General features: G+C 33.1%; 1 protein-coding gene and 1 pseudogene across 1 annotated transcript in view; one reads left to right on the forward strand and one right to left on the reverse strand.

Annotated features, from left to right (window-relative positions):
• Window positions 1-767: 767 nt before the first annotated feature.
• The window catches only part of WDR36 (WD repeat domain 36), a 37938-nt gene continuing 16239 nt past the window's right edge, over window positions 768-22466 (forward strand). Inside the window, exons 1-15 of the mRNA XM_006913276.3 lie at window positions 768-1060; window positions 3041-3068; window positions 4687-4787; window positions 6206-6323; window positions 8115-8247; window positions 9684-9738; window positions 11109-11241; window positions 11511-11686; window positions 11983-12103; window positions 12595-12660; window positions 13752-13838; window positions 14918-15063; window positions 19263-19377; window positions 19858-20023; window positions 20232-20340. Of these exons, the coding sequence (XP_006913338.1) occupies window positions 899-1060; window positions 3041-3068; window positions 4687-4787; window positions 6206-6323; window positions 8115-8247; window positions 9684-9738; window positions 11109-11241; window positions 11511-11686; window positions 11983-12103; window positions 12595-12660; window positions 13752-13838; window positions 14918-15063; window positions 19263-19377; window positions 19858-20023; window positions 20232-20340 (1716 nt within the window). The 5' untranslated portion in view covers window positions 768-898. The remainder of the gene's footprint in view (window positions 1061-3040; window positions 3069-4686; window positions 4788-6205; window positions 6324-8114; window positions 8248-9683; window positions 9739-11108; window positions 11242-11510; window positions 11687-11982; window positions 12104-12594; window positions 12661-13751; window positions 13839-14917; window positions 15064-19262; window positions 19378-19857; window positions 20024-20231; window positions 20341-22466) is intronic.
• Window positions 20631-20749, reverse strand: LOC112480835 (annotated as a pseudogene).

Below are 22466 nucleotides of genomic sequence, written 5' to 3' on the forward strand. Positions count from 1 at the left end.
GGGCAGGGTGGGGCGCCTTGGCTTGCGTGCAACGCCTAAGGCAAATACCTGGGGTAAGCATAAACAAGGTCCGTGGGAGCGGCCGTTTGCAGCTCACTCTTCCCAGCCGATGTCGTCATGTGTGCCAGGGAACAAGGGCCCAACTCTCTTAACTCCTTCAGTAAACAAACTCAGTAAAAAGCTAACAAAAATATTTTTATTATGAAAATTTCAATTTTATTGGAAGCATCGGGACAGTATTATGAACTGTTGCATACCCAGTCCCTAGGTCCAACAATTATCAGTCTTGTTTCATCTAAACCCAGCACTTTTTCCCCAATTATTTTGAAAGTAAACTCCCAGATATATCATTTTATGCGTTATTATGTCGATATGCATCTCCAAACGATAAGGACTTTTAAAAACGTAGTCACAATACTATTGTCACATAAAAAAAAATATTTTCAATATCATCAAATATCCAGTTGATGTTCAAATTTTCTCTTAGTCTCGTGGTTTTATACGTTTTTATATTCACACGTTTAACTTGACTCCTTTTGGGTCAAGATTTTGGTCCCTCCTTCACGCTCCTGGACTTCGCGCTTCCCTTGTCGCTCTCCTCCCCCAACGTTCTGCAGAAAGGTGACCAGCTTCCTCGTGCCCGATCAGAGCTTGCGATCACCGCTGAAGTGCTAGAGACTGGCTAGCGGAACGCAAATCCGACCTCCCTTGCGAACTCCGGAGGGAGCTCTTTTTCAATTGCACTGAGGACAGGCTCCGCTGACGCGATTGGCAGCGGGCACCGGAAACGCTTGTGAGTCTGCAGCCCTGGCAAATTTTGCCCCACGAGACGCACTCAAGAACGGGGTGCGCGATTGGCATAACGGCTGGAGTCTAGAGTAGTTGTACCGCTTCATCCATGGAGCAGGACGCGGGGGGCCGCACGGCCAGCGCGCTATTCGCGGGGTTCCGGGCTTTGGGGCATTTCAGCAACGGCATTCCACACGTGGTGCGGTTCAGTGCGCTAAAGCGCCGATTCTATGTGACGACCTGCGTGGGCAAGAGCTTCCACACCTATGACGTGAGTGACTTCTTCCTTCGCCCGCTTCCCGGGAACCACCCTCCCAGGCCCCCAGCTGGGCCCTGGGGCGATTCCTTTCCCCCCGCACTTCCACCACCTTCAAAGGGCTTCGCTTTCTGCCTTTCTCTATCTTAACCCCTTCTTGCCCTACCTATTTCATTGCCGTATCACATCCACGTGCTGATTAGCAACTTGCAGTCCTCTTGGGAGCTAGTTTAGGAGGCAGTCTGGCTGGGGGACAGTACTAGAGAATATTTCAGTTCTATGGCAATATATTTGTTCAGTAAATATTTATTGAGATTCCCTTGAAGATGTAAATGTGATTAACATAGTCTCTAGCCCCCACGTTCTTAATGAAAAAGAGCTGCAAAGGGATTTTTTTTGTGCAATTGGTAACACAAACTGGGTTAGAAATTCGGAATAACATATTGAGAGAACTGAAAGGGATGAGATTAATTATGATTTAGGGGACTGTCCATGTTGATAGCGAACTAATTGCCCTAAACTTCCCCTGAGCATTTATTTTCTACCAACGTTGAGAGTCTGGCACGGTGCCACTTAACTCTAAGCCTTGCAGCTATTTCTTTGCAAGGTATACATCATTATTCCATAGTGCCCCATGTAAACTAGGAAACTAAATCTCAGAAATAATACATTACTTGCCCAAGGCCTTCTTGCTTGCTAGTGAAGGGCTTTTCTCCTTTAATTTCTCATCAGTCATTGAAATAATCTTTTGTTGCTGTTTGATATATTTTGTCTTGTTTTTGTTTTTTGCCTTCTCCGAAGAATGTATGCTCTGTGAAAGAAGGGGCCTTTTCTTGATGAGGAGGATGATAATAGCAAATGTTAATTATGCACTTTTTCTGAAAACCGGGCTGTAGAGTTATATTCCTTGAAGGAATGTGAAAATCAAGTGGGTTATTAAAAGAAGAGCTGGTTGTTAGTAGCCTGTTGAGTTAGTGGAAGAGGAAAAGTGAGAGCCATGTCCAAGGTGGAGTTGGTAGTGGTGATAGTAGCTAACATTGAGCAGTTACTGTAGTCTAACTTTTACACAAATTTTACTCATCGAGTCATAATAAATCCTATGAAGTAGTTATCTATTTTAATTCTTATTTTATAGATGAGGATTTGAGGCACAGGGAGGTCAAGTAACTTTCTCAGTTACACAGCTGGATCAGTAACCATAGATTGGGGTCAGCAGACTACAGCCTGCAAGCCAGTCCTGCCCACCATTTGTTTTTATATGACCCATGACATTTTATTTTATTTTTTTCTATGTTTGTGTTTATTCTAATAGAACATAACCTCCAAGTAAAATTTGCACAGTAATAGGATGTAGTATAATCAAATTTTGGCATGGGATGCAGACATGGGTCTACTCTCATTTAAGAAATATGGGACATTTAATTGATCCCTAAGGGCACTTTCTGTCTTAGCACTCTTGCATCTCTGGGGTTTGAATTCTAACTTATACCCCTCTGAGCTCTGTGCTTCTGAAATGGGTGGTTTTGAAATTTTTTAATGATTGGAGAAAATATCAAAAGAAGATTAATATTTCCTGGCATATGAAAATTATATGAAAATTAAATTTCTGTATTCATAGATTAGGTTAATTCAAATACAGCCTTGAACATTTGTTTATGTACTATATGGCTGCTCTCGTACATTAGCAGTAGAGTATTTGCAACAAAGACCACAAAGCTTGTAAAACTCTAAAATATTTACTATTTAGCCCATTATAGAAAATGTTTCCCTACCCCTCCCATCACCACTCCTGATGAAATAGTTGAAACTATAGATTTCCTAATAATGAAAATTAGGGTCAGTAAATGTTTTTTTGTTTGTTTTTGTTTTTTAAGGAGGGACAGCATAGCAAACATATGTATGAGGTTATATCTTAATCTTCAAGTGTTAGATTATTATAATTGTTTTTGTTAATGAAAATTTATTTAATCATTTTTTTTTTCTTTTTTTAAACAGGTTCAGAAACTTAGTCTGGTCGCAGTAAGTAAGTGTGAACTTTAACCTGAATTTATGCATGTTTAATATCTTTTTAAATTTTTGACGTAAATTTAAGACTTACAGAAAATAAAAAGAATCCAGTATTTCTGAATTCTTACATAACAACAACAACAACAAAAAGTCTACAACAGGATCACATGTTATATTCAGTTGTCATGTCTTTTTAGTTTTTAATGTGGAGTAGTTTGTCAGACTTTCTTTGTGTTTCACAATATTGACATTTTTGAAGACTATATAGGCTAGTTCTTTTTTAGAATATCCTTCAATTTGATTTTTTAAAAAATATTCCCTCACGATTAGATTCAGGTTATGCACTATGTCAAAAATAACAAAGAAATGATGCTGAATTCTCAGTGAATCATATCAGGAGGCACATGCTGTTGTTTAGTCCTTTTCCTGGCAGTGATAACTTCAATTATTTGGTTAAGGTGACATTTGTCAGGAGGCTCCATTTTAAAGTTTTACGCTTAATAAGTATCTTGTGATAAGATACATCGTGATTATATAAATATCCTATTACTCTTCAAAGTTTCATCCACTGCTTTATCATTTAGTGATGGTTCTTTCTTGAATAAATTATTAGTATTATGATTACCAAATAGTGATTTTATGATTGTATCATTACTTTTACTGTAAGGAAGAGTTTTTTCTTTTCCCATGTTTTGATGTTTTTTCCAATGGAAGGAATATTTATTTTTTTGGAAACTAATAGAATAAAGGACTTGCCAGGGCTGAGAGATTCTAGTTTCACCATCAAATATGATATTTGTAAGAGAAACAGAGGAGAACTGTAAGGAATTCAGTGTATATGTCTGATAAACTTACATTTTTAAAAAAGATTATAGAAAGCAGAAGAAAGACAGTGTAACCTAAGGTGAATACAGAAATGAATAATAAACTATAAAAATAATATTTTGGAAAGAAAATCCCAAAGGGTAATATGCAGTATGAAAAATACTTAAAACAAGCTTTTATCTTCTAATCTTCCTGCCCTCAAAACAGAAAAACAAAACAAACAAGCAAAAAAAAAAACAGGCCGGTATGACCAAGATAGAGAAGACTCAAAAAGTCATATCATATGAGAAATGGTTAGAGGTGATAGTTATATTTACCTTGGAGAAGACTGGGTGGAAACCATAGTGTTCATTTTAAGGGTCAGCAAAGAATATTATATGAAGTTTTCTTTGGGATACTCCATAGTGTAGAGTTAGACGGAGTTCTAGGTTTTGATTTACTTATGAAATTTTCCTGGAGTTATTTGTGAACTTGTTGTTCGTGAAGGCATTCACATTCAGAGTGGATGACCACCATCTGCCAGAGTTTTATGTATTAAAGTGAAGATTTTTTCCAAATAACCTCAAAAAGCTTCTTTTCATTCCTTTAGAATTATATTTTTATGTCAGCAATTACTAGACATTAATCTGATAGTTAATATTAGATGTCTAAAATAATGTTGAAGTAAAAATTTTATACCTAATTCTCAGCTTTCATTATATATAATTTTTAAAAATTATAACCATGAAAAATGTTATACGTATATTTGAGGTCTCTGTTCCAAAATCTTAAAAATTCTTATTTCTTTCATATATACATTTTTTTCTTAGGTAACTCTCTTCCACAGGATATCTGCTGTATGGCAGCTGATGGGAAGCTAGTCTTTGCTGCTTATGGGAATGTTTTCTCTGCATTTGCCCGTAATAAAGAGGTTTGTATCACTGAACTGTCTGAATTTGTTTGTCTTTTGGAGTTAGTAGGTAGTTGTGATGACACTGGAGGTAGTGGAGGGGACTTTAATGTTGCCATTCTTCATCTGGGACACTCTGAATGTGGACTTTTTTTTTTTTTAATGTGTATTCAATTTTCTGGAGGAAGATAAAGCTGATTTCATCAAATCCTCAAAATCAGTTAGAACTGATGCTTTAATACCATTTCCTTTCCCAGGGATTAATGTCAGAATTATTTGGGCAGCTTCTTCAAAATTTTCACGCGCAGTCGGGTACCATCTATGGAGCCTTCTACTTTGTATATTTGGTTTGGATAGGATTTGTTACGTATATTTTGAAAATGCTTTCATGGGAGATTCATGTTCGCACTACTGCTTTATGTGAATCAGCTTTTTTATTATGAACAACTTAGCCCATGACTCCTTTTCCAAGAACCAAGTACTTATTCCCTATATAAGGAAATCTAGATTCTCTGTTTTCTCCACTGCTAAGGAAGAATCTTTTCTTGTCTTAAATACCAATAGTTTCTAAGTTTTTCCTGGGACAGCTAAATTGGTGACCTGGCTTTTAGTGGTCCAGAATGAAAGGGAAAGTGGCAGTGAGGATGCCTAGATAGCCACATGGTAGAATCAGTGTACTTGTCAAGGTTCGACTTGGACTGACGTTTGTTCCTAAAGTCTTCATCATCACTGTCTGTGGCAGAGTATAGCAACTGACCTGTTGAGTTCCTTAGTGGGAGTTTGGATTTTTATAGTCAGAAAAATGTGTGGGTTTTTTTTTTGCAAAATATTGCAGTTTGTAGTTTTTCCTGGGAGATAGAGAAGGTAGGTGTGGGAAGGCATCAGAGACTGTCAGTTGTAGGAAGCTGTTACCACTCTAGGGCCAAGGGGACAAGGAGAAGAAATAAGAGTTACTGGAGCCTAGTGAGAACTGAAACCGTTATTGAGAAATGTAGTACTTCTTTCCTAAAATAGAAAGCTATGGGGAAGAAGTACCCTATATTTCCCTCCCTCATCTCACCTGGAAGCCAACTGGTGATGGAGTCTGTAGAGGTCAGCTTTCTAGAACATACCACTTTCTAGCGTGCATGGAGTTGAGCTGGTTGAATTGAGTTAGGGACCCCACTGTATGTGCCTTCTCTCTAAGCTCGGTTGGATGGCTGAGTCTGAGGTCCATCTCTGTGTTCCTAATCCATGCTTCCTTATTATTGGACTGGTTTGGGGAGAAGGTGATAATGTCTGGTTCCTTGCTATTTGTTAATCTAACCTTGGATAATCAAATGTTGGACGACATTTCTTAACATGAGCATCTAAAGGATTAGCTTTTTGTTGTTGTTAATATGAATAATATTACATGATCAATGAGTAATATGAAATTGTTTTGAACTTTGACATTGTAGGTAGTACATACCTTTAAGGGTCATAAGGCAGAAATCCATCTTTTGCAACCCTTTGGGGATCACGTTATCTCTGTTGATACTGACAGCATTCTTATTATTTGGCACATATATTCAGAAGGTAAGAATAAACCAATTTATTACTTTATCTTGGGATAGTATGTTTGTAGTTAAAATTAAAAACCTGTATAAACATAACTTCTATATACCAGAGGTTTCACATATAAGCAGTAAAACAATTTTAAGGAAGAATCATTAACATGTATGAAGAAAAAAGTTCTAAGTAAAAAATGAATAAACTGTTTTAGTCAGCTGTTGAGCTATTTATACCCTGTTTAGTTTATCTCAACTAATACATTTTCCATTACAGTTCTCCAAGTTTAGTGACGTGTTATATTATTTTCTCTGTGGAGTGGATTTTGGTATATGTTTATACCTGTTAATTCCTGGTTTGTGTTTTCAATTTTCAGTAAAGGAGATTATAATAGTAAATTCGAAGATCTGTAATCTGAAGGAAAATATACATCTATCTTCTAAGGATGAGTCAGTGTCCTTTAACAGTAATATACAGTGGCACTGAACTGTGTTTATGGGACTGTTATTTAGGAATTAATCCTTAGCTTTCCTCAGTAAAAGACGATCTATCATGAATTAAAGCTTTTAAGTTTGTTAATCTGTTTACATTTTTATCTTACATTATCTCTTGATTAATTCATGTTTGATGCAGTATGTTTTCTTTTAGTAGAAATTCTAGAGGTTGCTCTCCTGGGAGTTATCCATGTTATTGGTCTAATTATTAGTCTTATTCTTAATTATAAGAATTCTTATTAATTATTCTTTTTATTCTTAGTCTTCATATTATTATTCTTTGCTTTGTCTTTTCTCAAGTAGAGGGAACAGAATTCTAAAAGTAGTCCCTATGTAGAAGGATGTTAAAAGTCCTTTTATAAAGTTAAAGAATCTGAATCTTAGAGTTTAGTAGGCTTTCTATTGATGCTGATGCCCAGCTTTTTGTTGTTACAGCAACACATTGAACCAGTGTTTTCAGGAAGCTGTTTGTAATGATTTTAAGTAAAACTGCTAATTACAAATGAAGGCTCTCTTAAAATAGTATTGAAATAGACTTTGTATAATTTTCATCTATATCTATGTTTCTTAAACTGGGATACACATTACCCCTGGGAGTGTGCAGCAGTGTGCCAGATAGTATGTGAAACTAAAGATTAAATGAAATGTACCTTCTTTGATATTTAGATTTATTGGAAAACAGCGAAAAATTGTTTTTGTCATGGATGAACTGTATGTGAAGTACGTAGGATTTTAAGCATATATAAGATTTCAAAAAATGTTTTAATCTTGCAGTAGGCTATGCCATTTTCCACTCCAAAGGGCTATAAGTTCTTTTCATCTCTTCTATTAGAGGTTCTATGGAAATGTGTGAGAAGCCACTTAGTTTCATTAAAGTTTGCCTCCTACTTTTTACATATTCAAGTGGCCAATTAGGCTCTCTAGATATTTGGCCCTTCACTCTCTGGAAGAGCTCAGAGGAAGCACTTAATTTGGAATATTCACTCTGCCTCTTGATACAATTATAATGATATTAAGGCCAATCCCTAGTGTCATTTTTTTTAAGTTCTTATTTTTTCATTTCTGTAAATCAATTCAGCAGTGAGTGAAATTTTAAATAGTTGATATTAGAACTTGTAGAAAATTTTGAGTCTAAATTACTTTTACAAGTTGTCCCTCATCATATTTTTTTAATTCTCAAGGAAAATTTATAGGCTAGTAAGTTAGTCTGCCACATAAATCTTTGATGTGGTAGACTTTACGTGCTAAATAAATGGGTATATGAAAAATATTTTGAAATATTTTATAAAAAAATTTATTTTTTTTATAACTTTTACTTTTGTAGAAGAATACCTGCAACTGACTTTTGATAAATCAGTATTTAAAATTTCGGCAATTTTGCATCCCAGTACCTACTTGAATAAAATACTTCTTGGAAGTGAACAAGGAAGCCTTCAGTTGTGGAATGTAAAGTCTAAGTAAGCACTTTAGAACATTACACGGGTGTCTCCTACCTTATCCTCATCAATTACTCCCTAATGTGTACTTAAGTCTCTCAATTCTCCCTGCCTTTATGTTTACTTGGAAGACTCAATAAATAAACATGTTTTTGGAGTAGTTACTCAGCTTCACAAATGCCCATTGAAATGTATATATTAAAGGCCCTAGTCACTGTAGAAAATCCATGTAGCTGTAGAGAAAGCTCTAGTAAAGTAATAGATCAGAAAATAATTATGAGATTGTCACTGGGCAGCTTCTAGTTTTCAGTAAACCGAAAAGGTAGGAGAAAGCAAGGAATATCAGTTTTAATTTAGTGCTAGCATCTAGGAATGATTTTTCAGGATAACAGTACTTTGATCATCAACCACAAACATGATAGACATCTATTATAATATTATTGGTGTAACTGGAAGGCTAAATGTTTTTAGAATAACTACCTGTTATTTGAACATTTATCCAGAGAAAAAAGTGGCAGCCGAGGCTTCTTATTGTATAACATTAAAAAGACAAGCAAAAATATTTGGCCATCCAAATTGTCCTTTCCACATGTCTTATAAATTTAAGAGAAAAGATAAGATTATCAAAAGTTTAATGTTAATCCTGGATTTTAGTTTTATCAGCGTTTCTGTTCAATTTAACAAATATTGAGTATCTCCTGTACTAGGTCAGGGATAATGACTGAGATATTGTCTCTGCCCCTCTTGTTACCTCTTTAGGCTCTTTATGTGACATTTACACTCTTTATTGTACGTTAAATATCTTGTGGATAATCATTGAGTGAACTAATCTGTGCCCACTTACAGAATTTAATATATGATTTAGTACTTTATTATCATTATAACAATTTCGGAAATCTCTGTTTGTTCCATGGATCTATTTGTCATTCCTGGTTTGATTCCAGAATTTAGCAGTATCACTATCATATGTTATATAACACATGAGTAGTATTGTAATTATAATATATTCCCTTTTGTGATAAGTTTCTAGAAACATTACAGTGAAAAATGAGATCTACTTATATGCTAATATTGTTTTCTATTGTAGTGTATACTATAAAATGATTTTTACTCATGTGTTTTTTTCCTCTAATTTCTTAAAGAGGTGGCATAGTATGTATAGTGTTTACTAGCAGCTCGGGATAGGAATTGTTCTCTCTGGGCTCTATCAATTATTAGTCATGTGACCTTAGCTTAATTATTTCACATTTTTAAGTTTCTTAGTTTATTTGGAAAGTGGTGATAATGTCTACCTCATAGAATTATTTCAAGTATTAAATAAGTTAATATATATTTAGAATAGTGTGGAACAGAATTAAGAATTTAGTAAATATTACTTGTTATTATTTAACTTTTTAATATGTAGTTAATTTTGTTTTCCTCCAAAATATATCTTTCAACTATTTTTCTTCTTGTAGTAAACTTCTGTATACATTTCCAGGATGGAAAGTTGGAGTGACAGCTCTTCAGCAGGTAGTATTTTTCTTTTAAGTAAGTCAAAGAGGAAATTAAGTTAGTACTAGAATCTTTCAGTTTCAGGGGTCAATCATATTTCTACATCTAAAGACAAAATAATACATAGACTAGTTTATCTTTGTAAATCTTCCCCTAAAAAAGTAATATTTTAGGGATGTATTTGAAAATAAGTAATAAAACCTTTGCCTATAACCTTTCTGAAAATTGTTTTGCCTGGAATTAGGCTGTTAACCTGTGGTTGCTGTGGAATGATGTTTACCGGTCATTTTGCAAGCATGTAGTCCAGTACCTTCTGCAGAGTGAAGATGACTTTTTCAGTGAAGCAAGAGGGATTGTAGGTCATACAGAGGACAGGATTGTTGAGATTTATAGCTTGAAATAATTGGAGCCTAAATTCTAATATTTCACTAAATGCTGGACTCTTCCAGAAATAATTGCTTTTTGTTTTATGAGTCTGCAGGACCTGTATGAATGAATGAAAGTATGGAGAAAATCTTACACATATAATGGTCACGTACACAGCCAGTGTACTTTTGTCTTTCTAAATAACCATTGCTTATACCTGCCCAGTTTATATACGTTCCTTCATCCTTTCTCATTACCATCAACCTTGCTCTGCTTTAGCCTACCCAAAAGACAGAGCCCAAAGGTATCAGATGATTAGGGCCCTTAAGGGCAAGGGATACTTGTTTTAGTATCCACAGCTTCAACACAGATTCTTATGCATAGTAATTACATGATGGCCAGTTAATAAAATGTTTAGCCTAATTCCATTCTACAGTGGTATTGGACATTGTATAATAGAGGAACTTATCATAGAGCCTATATGTAAGACCATTGTATAAAATGAAGATTATAATTTTGGGCTATTAGATCTGAAACAGACTAATTGTAAAATTTTTTTGCTTTGTTTTATAGGTTTTTTTCTGTTTTCCTTGAGTAAACAATTCTTCACTTTTTTCATAGTTGGCTTTTTATGTTGCCATGCATATGGCAAGCCATTATATGTTTTCTAAGAGTTGCTATCTTTTTTCTGTTTCCATCTGGTGAATGATCTGTAATGATTTCACCCATGAGCTTCCTTTGCTATGATAGCTGCTTTCTTACCAAGTTGGCTGTGTTTTGGGATTAGGGAGGTGATGGTGACAACCAGATTTAAAGCTGGGAAGTAACTTGGAAAAATCATTCCTAGATACTTCCAAGCGAAATAGCAATTAAAGTATGCCGGAATACTTGTTGATTTTTTGCCACCTTCAGGAAGATAATCCATAATTTCTTTTGCTAACACAATTAAGTAATGATGCATATAATCAGGATTATTAAAGCTATTTGAGAAGATTTAAAAAGTTGAGTAATTTAATTTTCAGGCACCAGCCGTGGATGTTATTGCTGTTGGTCTTATGTCTGGTCAGATTATCATTCACAACATTAAGTTTGATGAAACGTTAATGAAGTTTCGTCAAGACTGGGGTCCTATTACTTCAATTTCATTTCGTACAGGTAAGTCTTAATTTTTGATAAGAGTTAATTAATACTTAAAATATATTACTTTAAAGCTCATAGAAATTTTCTTAATAGACGTTTTCTTGTAATTTAACCTAACTGAAATGAACAACATACTGTAGTATGAAGAACCAAAGGAATAAGGATAGATTCTTGATGTATAGTCTGTTTTAACTTTGTATTTATGGATTAAAAAGATGGAGCAGAGAATTGTTTAGTTACTCTATGCTGCATGTTTTTGCTAATGTATTTTATTTTAATAATAGATGGTCATCCAATAATGGCAGCTGGAAGCCCTTGTGGTCATATTGGACTCTGGGATCTTGAAGACAAAAAATTAATCAATCAAATGAGAAATGCACATTCTACAGCAATCGCTGGACTGACATTTCTCCATAGAGAACCACTTCTTGTCACAAACGGTGCTGACAATGCTCTCAGGGTATTATGACTATTGTTATCATCTTTCTGGCTCATCTGTCCTACTCTTTGGACTATTACAAGTCTGCTTTAATGTATCATTTTGGAACCTAGAAGATAGAAGGAATGTGGGATAAGATACTGGTGCAGTTGAAACAAAAATCACAGGAGGTTACATTACATTATTGCGGTAAAGTGAGACAGAGTTACAGTTTCAAGCACTTCCTAGTGCCAGTCATTTTATGTTAAAAGTGATTTGATTGCTTTCAGACCAATTTATACATTGTGGAAGAACCTTACCTTTTTATTTCTTGGCAGATATGGATATTTGATGGTCCCACAGGTGAAGGCCGGCTTTTGAGATTCAGAATGGGACACAGTGCTCCTCTTACCAAAATTAGATATTATGGACAAAATGGACAACAAATTCTTAGTGCAAGTGAGTTTCTCCTTCGTTCTGTTAGTTTTTTTCAGCAAGTATTGAGAACAGAGTGCTTAATATTTAATACGTTTGGTGTTTACACATTTTTAGATTCAAATGTCTTTTTGAATGATTTGGAAATCTGAATAAAATGAGTCAAAGAAAACAGGCAATTCTTTTTGAATACTATAGATGTTATCTTTATTTGGAGTGTCATTCTGTTTACTAATAATCCTTAGAGACAGAATGGTCAGATTCTGAAAATGTAGCCCTTGCCTATTCAAATGATATGCTGAGAATTATTAGTACCTCATTCTTTGTTCTTAATAAACAGAATTCTGTGCACAATTGAATACTGTAATGAAGACTGTAGTTGCAGTACGGCTCTTCTTTTAAAGTGTCCCAAACAATAACTTCAAGCTTTTTACAGCATCTAGTTTAAAGATCTGATGCAGATGGTACATTGTTTTGATGAAGCCTGATTAGGCATTTTTTATATATATCAACAGGTCAAGATGGAACTCTTCAGTCATTTTCCACGATACATGAAAAATTTAACAAGAGCTTGGGACATGGTAGGTTATTTGCAAGATGAAAAAAAGCTGCTGATCACAAAAACGTTTCAAGATTCTGTGAAACAACATAGAGGTTTCATTGATAAATCTCCTCCTTTCTTGGAAGAAATAAAAAACCCTTGTATGGAAAGGTAGTAAGATTACCAAGATCAGTATTGCTCTAGAAGTGGTTGAGGTGCTGCTATGAGGTTATTGGAAAGAGTTAGACATCTGGGGTGGTAAAAATATACTGCTACCACCCAGAAGACATTGATGGTCTAACCTGAGCCATCTGTAGGTTGCAGAATTTTAAAGATGGAGGGAAGCTTAGAGAAAGCATCAAAGTAAGCAGTGTCCTATCTTTTTGTAAAAAGGGCACATTTTATTCTCTATCCCTTTCCGTGGTTTCCAACATTTGAAATATTTTGTTTACTAAAAAAGTGTTTTTCAGTTTTATTCACAATTACTTTTAAAGCTAATGACCTGGCTATTCATGCAGATATATACTTCCAGGTGAATTTCAGGATCATTTTTAAATCAGTATCCAGAATAATTTCTCTTAGGATTAAATCGGAGAAATTTGATATCTTTAAGAATTTTCACATCTAGGAATATGCTATATCCTTATTCAAGTTGTCTTTTAATTTACTCAGTGAAGTTTTTTTTTAGTTTTCCTCCTGTAGATCCTACATATTTAAGATTATTCAGTAGTATTTTACATACTTTGACATAATTTTCTAAAGAAAATGTTGCTGCGTTGTAGGGAATTTGCTGATTTTTTTGTATTGTTCTGTATCTGGTCTAATGAAACTATTATTTTAATAATTATTTGACTTTCTCCTGATTGACATCACTGTATGACCATCATACAAGGATATTTTTATCTTTTTTCAGTTATTTATATCTCATAGTTTATTTTCTTGTGGTATAATTTCATAGGCTAAACTTCACAAACGGTTAACAGTAGTGGTAATAACATCATCTTTATTTTGCTCCTGACTTAAATGGCAATATCTTGAACTTTACACTTATGTGACAATGAATAAATTTTCTTTTATATACATGTTCATTAAGAATATTCATAGCTATGTTCCCCTCTCCCCCAACCTCAGGACTAATAAATAGAAAGAGAGTCAAACGTAAAGGACTTCAGAATGCCATGTCAGTGAGACTTCCACCCATCACAAAGTTTGCAGCTGGTAAGTAACTTCATACTGTGTTTGGGGAAGTTCTGCTGTGTCATTTATTTCTAACTATGTATTTCTTTATTTTCTCCATTTTGATAACTATTTTTACAAATATTAAGCATCTAATAGTTAACCCCAAGTGCATGTTAATCTTTTGTGAAGACTAAAAGTGAGTTATTTATAATTCGAACTTGTTATCTATTAATTTCAGGCTTTGCTCTTCTCTGTAAGAGATACTAATAAACAATATTTGATATTTCATTTTATAGCACTTCTGTTTATTGTCATATGCAGTATAATTAAAGTCACTAATGTTAAAAAGCAAGATCAGAGAACATTGAGTTCTGACTAATAAAGATCTAAATACATTGAGGTCTTAGTATATATCATGTCATTTGAGCAGTGTTTCATTCAAAGAAGTGATTTTAAGAAAAACATAAGTGATGGGATTGTTGAATGAAAACTGTCATAGAAATAACTGTATAGACACCATTTTTATACTTCAGGGTGGTTATAACAACCTGATGACTTATTTTTTTTTAACTTTAACCACCTTCCTGTCTGTTTTTTATCTTAGAAACTGAGTGGTCTTTTTAAAACATGTAAAGCATATTACTCATCGTCTTAAAAATCTTTCAGTGGCCCTTTATTACCTTCAGGGTAGACTCTCCTTAACATAGCTTTCAAGACATTTTGTAACATTGCCCCAGTTGTCCCTTCTCATGAAAATGCTTCACTTACTTGCTATGCTTAATTTTGTAATTTTGTTCAAGTCACTCTAGGGCCATGTGTACCCCACCCCCTAGCTGATTACTGCTGTTTTACTCTTCTTTCAGGGAGCCATTTATTACTCTCTACACATTTCTTAGCAAACTCTTCCTGAGTGCTCTTATAAGACACTATCATACTTTATCATAATTTCTTATTAGAATCTTGTTTGATTGGAAGCTCATTGCTATCAAGAATTACTTGTTTATAATTGTTTCCTTAGTGCTTGATGATAACATGGAATATTAGATGCTTAATAAATAATAGATGAATTAATGAGAGAATGAAAAGCAATTCAATATATGATTTTAATTATGTTTTAGAGGAAGCTCGTGAGAGTGACTGGGATGGTATCATTGCCTGCCATCAAGGTAAACTATCTTGTTCAACTTGGAACTATCAGAGATCTACAATAGGCACTTACTTTCTCAAGCCAAAAGAGCTGAAGAAAGATGACATAACTGCAACAGTAAGTGAGCTTATTTATAAGAGTATTTTCTCCCTTAAAACTGTTCTGTGGTAATCTCATTATACTCATGTTTATTAATGATAATATTGGTTGAAAGCACATAGTTTAAAATTTTGAAATATTGTTACGTTTTCCTATGTGCAAGTAATTATTTGAATTAAGCTTTGCTTAATCAGATGTAGTATATTGGTTATTTCAATTTTCTAATTAATACAGGATTACTCAGAACACCTTTTGAAGATAATTTCAGTATTTATCAGTATACATTCTCACCTGAATTATGTTGAGTATACAGTACTATAGTCAATGAATGTGAATCTGAAGGATTCTTCCTTTATTTCCTTTCTTCCTTCCTTGATTTTTTTACTACAGGAATAAGATTTAGCTAAATATTTAATGAGTTAATGAGTAGTATTAGCTCTTTTTTTCTCATTTTTTTATATTTGTCTTTTGTGAAAAGTGCCTTTTAGAGAAATTCTGATTGAATTCTGTCTAAGCCTTTTTTAAATGTAGCTTTTAAATGCCAGTGTTTACTTATAAGTTCTTACTCATCTTTTGAAATTTTATTTTTGTTTTCTTTTGTTAATATTTAAGTTTCCTTGTATTAGGTTCAGGTTTTAAGATACAAAGAAAGATTTCAAATTTGGTTTACAGAAGTGTTGCCTTGCTTTTTCTTAAAGTTTTATTGAGATATAATTCACTCATTTAAAGTGTATAAGTCAGTGGTTTTTAGTATATTCAAAGAATTAATTGTACAGTCATCACCAAAATCTTATCAATTTAATTTTAGAACATTCTCATCACTCCAAAAAGGAACTCTACCTATTAGCAGCTGCCCCATTCTCTCAGTTTCCCCCTTTCCCATCTCCCTAGCCTAGGCAACCATGTATTTATACTTCATATCTTTTATTTTGAATAATATTCCATTTTGTGTGTAAATCACATTTTGGTTAGCCGTTGATCAGTTGATGGACATTTGTATTGTTTCTGCTTTTGGGCTATTATAAACAATGCTACTGTGAACATCAGGGCACAGGTCTTTATGTGGACATGTTTTTGTTTGTCTGCATCATTAGCTAGGAGTGGAATTGTTAGGTCATAACATAGCTCTGTGTTTAACATTTTTGAGGAACTGCCAACTGTTTTCCAAAGTGGCTGCACCATTTTACATTCCCACCATGAATACATGAGAGTTCCAATTTCTGTATATCCAAGCCAGTACCTGTGATCTTCTGGGTTTTTTTTTTTTTTTAATGTTCAACTTTGTATTGTTATATAGTAGCAACAAACAATTATGAAATATATGAAAATACGCAATTTACAATAACAAAAAATCATCTAATGCCGTATTGTGAGCAATTTCTTCTGTTCCTTGAGCTACATTTTCTCCTACATTTGTAATCTATTTTTGCATCGTCCCTTTCTCTCTGTCTCTCTGTCTCTCTGACTCTCTGATTCTCTGACTCTCTGACTCTCTGACTCTCTGTCTCTCTGTCTCTCTGTCTCTCTCTCAGCTCTTCTCTCTCCTTTACTCCTCCAGTTGGGCTCTTCTGTTTTTTTTGATTAGTGCCATTCTAGTGTGTATGAAGTGGTAATCTCATCATAGTTTTGATTTGTATCAATGACTTGATGAGCATCTTTTTATGTGCTTATTGGCTGTTTTTTATCTTCCTTAGAGAAATGTTTATCTAAATCCTTTGCCCCTTATTTATTTAGTGGGATTATTTTTTTATTAATGAGTTGTAATAGCTTTTTGTATAATATAGATACAAGTTCTTATCAGAAATGTGATTTGCATATATTTTCTTCCATTCTGTGGACCATCATTTCATTTTCTTGTTGATATCATTTTCTGCCAAATAGTTTTTAATTTTGATGAAATCCAACCTATTTTTTTTTTTTTTAATTGCTTGTGGTTTTGAAAAATCACTGCCTAACCCAAGGCCAAGAAGATTTACTCTTGTGTTTTTTTCTAACAAGTTCATAGTTTTAGCTCTTAAATTTTGGTCTATAATTCTTTCTGAGCTAGTTTTTGTGTATGGTGTGATGTAGGGGTCCAAAGTTCATTATTTTGCATTTGATATGTAGCTGTTCAGCATCATTTGTTGAAAAGATTTTTCTTTCCTCATCGAATGGTCATGGCATGCTTGCCAAAAATTATTTGACATAAATATGAAGGTTTATTTCTGTACTCTCAGTTCTCTTTTATTTTTCTATGTGTCTGTCTTTATGCTAGTACCACAGTGTCTTTATTATGGTACCTTTTACTTTGTAGTAAGGTTTGAATTCAAGAAGATTTTTTTTCTTCTTTTTCCAAAATTGTTTTGGCTATTCTGGTCCCTTGCATTTCCTTATTAATTTTAGGATCAGTTCATCAATTTCTGCAAAAGGAGGCAGCTAGAATTTTGAAAATGCTTATTAAAAGTATAACTTTACATTTTATCCTATTTTGTACAGATTTCTTTGTAATTATATATGTTCTATTCTCTAGTACAAAAATCCAGCCTTAAACTTTTATACTATTTTCTAAACCATAGAGATTTTTATCTTGAGCATCTTAAGTTTACGTGCACAGTTTTGAGTAGCTGTAGTAGTGGCAGTAGTAGTAATGATAATTATAGCTAACTGTTTTTTGTATGCTTACTTTGTTCCAGGCTTTCTGTCTAGCACGTATTATTTTATCCTCACAATAATCTTACAGTATGGTTTATTGTTAGCCTCTTTTTATAGGTGATAAAACTGAGGTTTAATGTAATGAATAATATGTCTGAGGTCAATAAAGCTAGTGAATAGCAGAGTTGGGATTTGAACCAGGACCATTCAATTTAAGATCTATTTCTTAATTCACAGCCTATAGTGATCACTCATTGATATTTAGTATATGTATATACAGTGGTACTTAACTGGTGCTGAGTCATTTGTCTGGCAAACTCAACTACCTAGAACAAAGCCAGTGACCAGAAAGTAATAAACAAAAGTCTTTATCAGAGAGCCCATGCACCAAAGTACAATTTGTTATTCAATGGTAATGCCCTCAGCTTATTCATTTTTGCTTTGCCTGTCCCATCTTTGATAAGAGATTAGAGTGAATCAATTAGAAAAGAAGATTGCCAGAAGCAGGCACACTAATAAATCTTATTAAAATAAATGCAAGTTACAAAAAGTATAGCAAGGCCATCAGGAGTCTTTATTACTTGTAGGTTATAGCTTAGTATCTCCATTAGTTCCTGATAGCATAACTATACAACATAGCATAAACATTTATACGTTATTCAAAATAGGTAAGATCATGTTTATGTTCTATTTAGGAAGATAGAATGCTTTTTAAGATTAGTCCATAATTTCCTATGTAAAATTTTTTTTGAGGAATAAACTGTAATAATTACCTAGAAAAATATATGTAAGTGGAACATACTTATGTGAATACTATGTAAATATGTCTTGATTCAGGTGGTGGTATATCAGTTTTATGCTGCTTTGCAGTTAAATATCCTCTATTAAATATTTTCTTTTAGATCTTAGAAGTTATCGATTTCTTTAGGCATAAATTCAATAGTTGTTTGAATTTTCTCTTGGGTGGATGACATCTGACTGACACAGTGGTAATCAGGGATATCTCTGGCCATGACCCAATACATACCCAGTCTCATGTTTTTAACATAGGAAAAAAGACATCTCATTAATACAATGTTGACACTCTAAGTATTAAATTATGAGTTTATTTTATAGAAACTGTTTATAAACTAAATGTTTTCCATGTAATCTTTTATGGGCTTCCTTTCTAATATGTCATAATTAAAATGTTTTGGGCTTTTTCATTGGACATTCTGTGTTTTCAGTTTTATATCAGCTGTAGAAGCAATTTCAAAAGTAAAGTAATTAGGCAGTGGAATGCTTTGACTTTAGCACTGTTCTGAATAAATTAAAATTTGAAGGCCTGACTTTGTAAATTTCAGTTAACTTCACTTATGTTTTATTGTCTCAGATAATAATTTCTTCATTCCTCCTAGAGAATGGAGATAGAATCAAGTAGATATTTCTTATATACTCAAATTTAAGAAAATTGATGAAGCAATTTATCATGCTTTTTTTAAAAGTAAGATAATTAGTAAATTAAAAAATACTTTGGAAACTATAAAGTGCAATAAAATGTTAGTTATTTTATAATGTCATTTTTGTTTAAATTTTTTTTTTCTAAGGCAGTGGACATAACTTCTTGTGGAAATTTTGCTATAATTGGTCTCTCATCAGGAACTGTAGATGTATATAACATGCAGTCTGGTATACATCGAGGAAGTTTTGGCAAGGATCAAGGTATTGAATTTTTTTTTCTTATTTGGGAAAAAGCAATATAGATAGATACAAGGCTAATAACTGTCACTCACATTTATTAAATTCTTGAGCTCCAGCCATTTTGCAGAAGTTGTAGATGGGTTATCATCAACCCTATATGACAGATACTGCCATTACATTTATTATAAACAGCATGTTGAAATACTCAAAGAGAATGAAGTCATGGATATGTTAGGATAAAGTCATTATACAAATTAAAATTCGTGCTTTAAGCAGGAAATCATAAGTAGTTTTTGAAGTCTTTGTGGCATTAACCTGTTAGACTTTGGTTTTATTCAAGCAGTATAATCTCCCTGCTCCCTAAAATCCAGATAAATTTCAAGATTTTAGGGAAGGTAAATAGTGGGAACTTAGATATTTAAATGAAGGAATCACTCTGTAATATTCAGAGAAGCAATGTCAATTATTATTTCTTTTTTTCTTTTAACATATGTTTTAAAGCTCATAAAGGGTCTGTTAGAGGTGTTGCAGTGGATGGATTAAACCAGTTGACAGTTACAACTGGTAGTGAAGGATTACTCAAGTTCTGGAACTTTAAAAACAAAATTTTAATCCATTCTATAAGCCTCAGTTCAACTCCAAATATGATGCTGCTACATAGAGACAGGTAAAGTTTTTTTTTTAATGATACTTTACTTAATTTAAGTAAAGTATATAATTTACCAAGTGGGGAAAACTCAGAATTTGAATATAAAGGAACAGCATTTTGTTTAATTTCCCCAAAGGTATTATTTGATTTTAAAAATTAAAATGACTATGAGATTTTTGTTCAAGGTTTTGTTTGTTTATTAAAACTGGTGCATTTATCTTGCTAGTGGCATTCTGGGACTCGCCTTGGATGACTTCTCCATTAGTGTTCTGGACATAGAAACCAGGAAGATTGTCAGAGAGTTTTCTGGACACCAAGGCCAAATAAATGACATGGTAAAACAAACTTTAGATGTTTAAAGCAAAACTTGAGTCATTTCTACTTCTGTTTAGATTAAAAATGCTCAAATAATGTACACTGTTGTTTTTTAATAGCATTAAACTACTCATCTTATGAGGAAATGTTTAAAATAAATAATTTGGAGACTAATTTTCGAAGAGAATTTTAAAGAAAATGTAGAATTATTATTATTATTATTTTTTTTTTTAAAGCGAAGCAAGCCTTAGTTGACCTCACAGATTGCAAGGACCTTGTCAGCTTATAATCCCTTATTTTTTATTTTTTACACCTACAGGACTTGGTCTTCCTATGTGGTCTCCCATCCAAGTAATAACCAGGCCCAACCCTACTTAGCTTCCGAGATCAGACAGGATCGGGCTTGTTCAGGGTGGCATGGCCATAGACAAGAAAATGTAGAATTAAAAGAAGTTTAATGTTTCTCAGGAAAGTTAATACTGTCAGATTAAAATGTAAATCTTAGAATTTACCTTTTTCTCTTAACCTCTAAACAAGACCGAAATATACTTTGGGGAATGAATGATTCATTGAAATATATCATTTTTGACTTAATACTAAACTAGGCTAAGAGAACTCATTTCTCTATTTCTACATGCATAATGAATTACTACTAGGATACCTGGACTATCTGGTATCTGGTTTATTCTAGTTTCATGTTATTCTAAAGTTTATATATCTTAACTCCAAAATTGTTAATTAATAATGTGTTTTAGCTTTCCATTATGTTCTTTTTGTGGGATATATGATATAGTAAGAGGTGCTCTAATTTAAAAAGTGCCTGTAGAGGACTGTATTAAGTATATATTGTCATTTCATATCAGTTGCAGATACCTTGATTTATTTGAAAACAAAAATTAAAAGAAAATTCTGGCTACTAAGCAGCAATCCCAATAGCTACTTTAACTTATTAGTTCTCATACCAAAATCAGAATTTACAACGTTTACTCATTTCCTTAAAAACAGAGGAAAAAATGGACCGGAAATAGTGTTGTGTTGCAGATAGGAGATTGGCAGAACTACCCATCAACAAAATTTGTTGTGACAGTATCTAGAGAAGTGAGGGTGGGAGTGGGATGATTTAATGAAATGGCATCTTTGAAAACATCTGTCAGTGCCATCTTGCTCTTCCTGTTTCCTTTTCAAACTTCATTTTCAATTTGTATGTTTTGAGTTTCTCTGACTCAGTAATATATCACTCCTGTTTAATTAAATCTGTGAACATTTATAACATGACTTTACCTATTAGAGTCACTTTTCCTATCTTTTAATATCTGTACTGTCTTGTAAATTGAGCTCTCCATACCTTAAGTTTTGAGTTTCTACAGTATTACTGCAACCTGATGAACAAATTAGAGTTCACTTATCCCAGTACCTTTTGCTAATATAGATAGTCATGATTCCTGTGGTATACTTAGCTTCCTAGATGAACTATCATACTGCCATTATAACTTTAAAGATTTCCCTTTTAGATATTCTTACACATCTGATCTGCTTAAGCTCACAACACCTATTTGCTACAGGCAAGAAGAGCTATTATTTATTCATTTTTATTGATAGAAAAAAATGTAACTTCTTTAAAGTAGCCTGGATAGTTTATTGCTTAAATTTATTTTGAAACCTTGTAGTTTTAAATTATATTTTGGAAGTAAAACGATTAAGGAAGCTACAAGTAAAAGTAGAAGGACTTCTTTAGTAACTTGAATATTTTAAGAGAATTTGCATTCTTGTCTTCAAAATCATTTTGGATTAATTCTTAGAAAGTTAGCTTAACATAGATTCTTTTCAAGAAAATGTGGTTTTTGTTGCTTTTGCAGATGCTTTATAGCCAAAATTAGGCTGACAAAGTATTTCTAATTGAATATTCTCAGAATAGCAGTTTTATGTTAAAAATGATTTCTAGTCAGTTTAATTGTCTATAAATAAATTTAAGATATACTGGAGTAAAAATTTTTAAATAGTTGATATTGTTAATTTTTAAAACTTTTTATAATTCATGTATAAACTTATTCCTTATCTGTATCCAAATCAGTGGTATGTAAGAAATAGTATTTTCTTTTATATGAAAGAAGGCAGACTAAATTTTACTCAACCATAATTTTTCATG

The sequence above is a fragment of the Pteropus alecto genome, unplaced genomic scaffold, assembly GCF_000325575.1.
Source record: "Pteropus alecto unplaced genomic scaffold, ASM32557v1 scaffold20, whole genome shotgun sequence".
Classification (NCBI taxonomy): domain Eukaryota; kingdom Metazoa; phylum Chordata; class Mammalia; order Chiroptera; family Pteropodidae; genus Pteropus; species Pteropus alecto.